The sequence below is a fragment of the Aptenodytes forsteri genome, unplaced genomic scaffold (genome assembly GCF_000699145.1).
Source record: "Aptenodytes forsteri isolate BGI_AS27 unplaced genomic scaffold, ASM69914v1 Scaffold187, whole genome shotgun sequence".
NCBI classification, from domain to species: Eukaryota; Metazoa; Chordata; class Aves; order Sphenisciformes; family Spheniscidae; genus Aptenodytes; species Aptenodytes forsteri.
In genome coordinates this window covers 1,318,534-1,320,972 of record NW_008794084.1, presented here as the reverse complement: position 1 = coordinate 1,320,972, position 2,439 = coordinate 1,318,534, and the positions used below count along the sequence as shown (strand labels likewise).

The 2,439-nt window shown below is 66.9% G+C and overlaps 1 protein-coding gene across 1 annotated transcript in view; it reads left to right on the top strand.

Annotated features, from left to right (window-relative positions):
* Positions 1-191: 191 nt before the first annotated feature.
* PCSK7 (proprotein convertase subtilisin/kexin type 7) overlaps positions 192-2,439 on the top strand; it is a 21,029-nt gene continuing 18,781 nt past the window's right edge. The window contains exons 1-4 of the mRNA XM_009273542.2: positions 192-245; positions 383-862; positions 1,315-1,449; positions 1,944-2,109. Of these exons, the coding sequence (XP_009271817.1) occupies positions 395-862; positions 1,315-1,449; positions 1,944-2,109 (769 nt within the window). The 5' untranslated portion in view covers positions 192-245; positions 383-394. The remainder of the gene's footprint in view (positions 246-382; positions 863-1,314; positions 1,450-1,943; positions 2,110-2,439) is intronic.

Here is a 2,439-nt window from a genome sequence, read left to right as displayed (position 1 = left end):
GAACTGCCCGTCGGTAGTTTCTTGCCCGTCTTCCGCGGTGCCGGGCCACGGCGAGAGAAGGAAGCGGCCTCCCTTCTGCCCGGCCAGCAGCGCGGTGCGCTCTGCCCCGGGGCTGCTGCCCCGGCGGGCAGGGTGGCGGTGGGGATCGATCCCTGCCCGGCCTGGGTGTGGCCTCGCGGTGCTGGGAAGGAGCCGCCTTGGCTGGGGTTTTCCTGGAAGAGGATCTCTGCTGTGCCGGGGAGGAGGTTGGTGGCAAGCCCGGGCCTGCCGGCGTTGCCTGCCGGGAGGCCGCGGGTCTCTGTGGGAGCTTCAGGTGAGGCCGTGGCCGCCCCGTTCCGGGTCAGAAGAGGTTCTCACCGGTTTTATTTCCTGCTGTTTGCAGCCCACCTGTCTGATGCCGCATTGGAAGCGGAGGGTGCCGCTATGGAGCGCGGGGATGGAGGCCACGCTCTGTATCCACACGTGCCTTTGGCTGAGTGCCGCCTGGATCCCCCTCGCGTCGTCAGACGGACTGGCCTGCGGCGGGGAGTGCGCTCCCGGCACTGACGCCCGGCACGGCAAGCTGACGTGGGCTGTCAGCTTGGACGCGCCCGAGGAGGAGCTGGAGCAGCGGGCAGAGGAGCTGGCCCGGACTGCGGGGCTGGTGAACATGGGCCGCGTTGGGGAGCTCAAGGGCCATTACCTCTTCACCTACCAGCCCGACGGCCACGCGGCAAGCGAACCCGAAGCAATAAGGAGGTCGGTGGACACTTTGTTTGCACAGCACGACAGCGTGCGGTGGCACTCGGAACAGAAGCTTCTGAAACGCTCCAAACGCAGCCTGCACTTTAACGATCCCAAATACCCCCAGCAGTGGCATCTGGTGAGTGGTTTTCCGGCTCCTGTTGTGCTAGCAGGCTCGGGCTGTTTGTGTGGCCACAAGCGAGCTGTCACGCGGCAGGCAAAACAGTTGCTTTCTGCCCTTGCGGCAAGGAGGAAGGGCGCCGAGAGCTCGCCCTGCCCGCCCCGTGCTCGCCGCGATAACGGGAGGAAGGCAGCTCCCGCAGCTGGCCGCGTGCCAGTGGCGCTGGGGTGGGCAGAGGGGTTTGGGCCGGAGCACGCTGTACGGTTAGCAGGCTGGAGCGCGGTGGCGGCCCTGCGGCACTGGGCGCTCCGCTTCGTGGCTCGAGCGACCGTTGCTCGCTGTCCGCGTCAAACAAATCTCCCGTGACTCCTCTCCGTGCTCCCAGCCCGAAAGGTCTGGGAGCCCACGTCCTCACAGCTGACCCACTCCTCTGCTCTTTCTCTCCCCCCGCCGCCCTTTCTGGTGGGTAGAACAACCGCAGGAGCCCCGGCAAGGACATCAATGTCACGGGCGTCTGGGAGCGGAACGTGACGGGGCGCGGCGTGACGGTGGTGGTGGTGGACGACGGCGTGGAGCACACCATCAAAGACATACAGCCAAATTATGTGAGTGCCAGCGCCGCGGCGGGAGGGCGCGAGGGCACGCTGGAGGCCGGGCAAGGCGGCGCAGCTGGCGCAGGCCTCCGGCGGGCTGGGCGGCGAGGCGGGAGCGTGCAAGCGCTCGGCTGCCGGCAAAGCCTGACCCGCGCTGTCGCCCTTGGGCTCGGCCAGGGTGGGAAGTGCCAGCGGCAGACCCCTCCCTGGGAGATTTTGCTCCCGAGTCGCAGGTTTACCAGCCTTCGTGCTACCTGTGGGAGGTAGCTGCTTACACGTGGGAGCTGGCCTCCCTGTGACCCGCAGCAGTTGCTAAAGCTGCCTCTGTTGGTCCCTTTCCCGCAGCAGCGGATAGCAGTGTTGGGCTGCAGCCCTGTGTGGAAGCAGCCTCTAAGTTCCCACGACTTCCAGGCTGTGTTTCAGCCTGCGTAGCATGCTCCCAAGTCCTGCTTTTCCTGAAGAGAGGAGGGCAGAGCCCCGAGTCGTGATGCTGGGTCTGTTTTCAGAGCCCAGAAGGCAGCTATGACTTGAACTCCAACGACCCCGACCCTATGCCTCACCCCGACGAGGAGAACGGCAACCACCACGGGACCCGCTGCGCCGGGGAGATCGCTGCCGTGCCAAACAACAGCTTCTGCACGGTGGGAGTGGCCTACGGGAGCCGCATCGCAGGTACGTGCACGCCGCGGCACCCCGACGTGCTGCAGTCGTGCCTGGCTTGTCTCGCCCCCGATGCTGTGGGGCCAGGGCACGGCTCCCTGGGAGGGGTGGCTTGGCCGAAGTGGCTCTGAGTCAGCCGGTGCCTTGCTCGGGCTGGTTGGTCTGTCGGAGGGAGGAACCGGCCTCTGCCTGAGCTCCTCTCCAGAGGAGCCGGGTCCCCCCACCGTGCTCCCCCGGCCCTTGCTCTCAGGTCTGCCTTCTGCGGACGGACGGGGCGCGAAGGTCTGGCTGCGCATCTCTCCTCTGCCAAGCCAGGGAATGTGCCGCTGTGGCTCAGCTGCC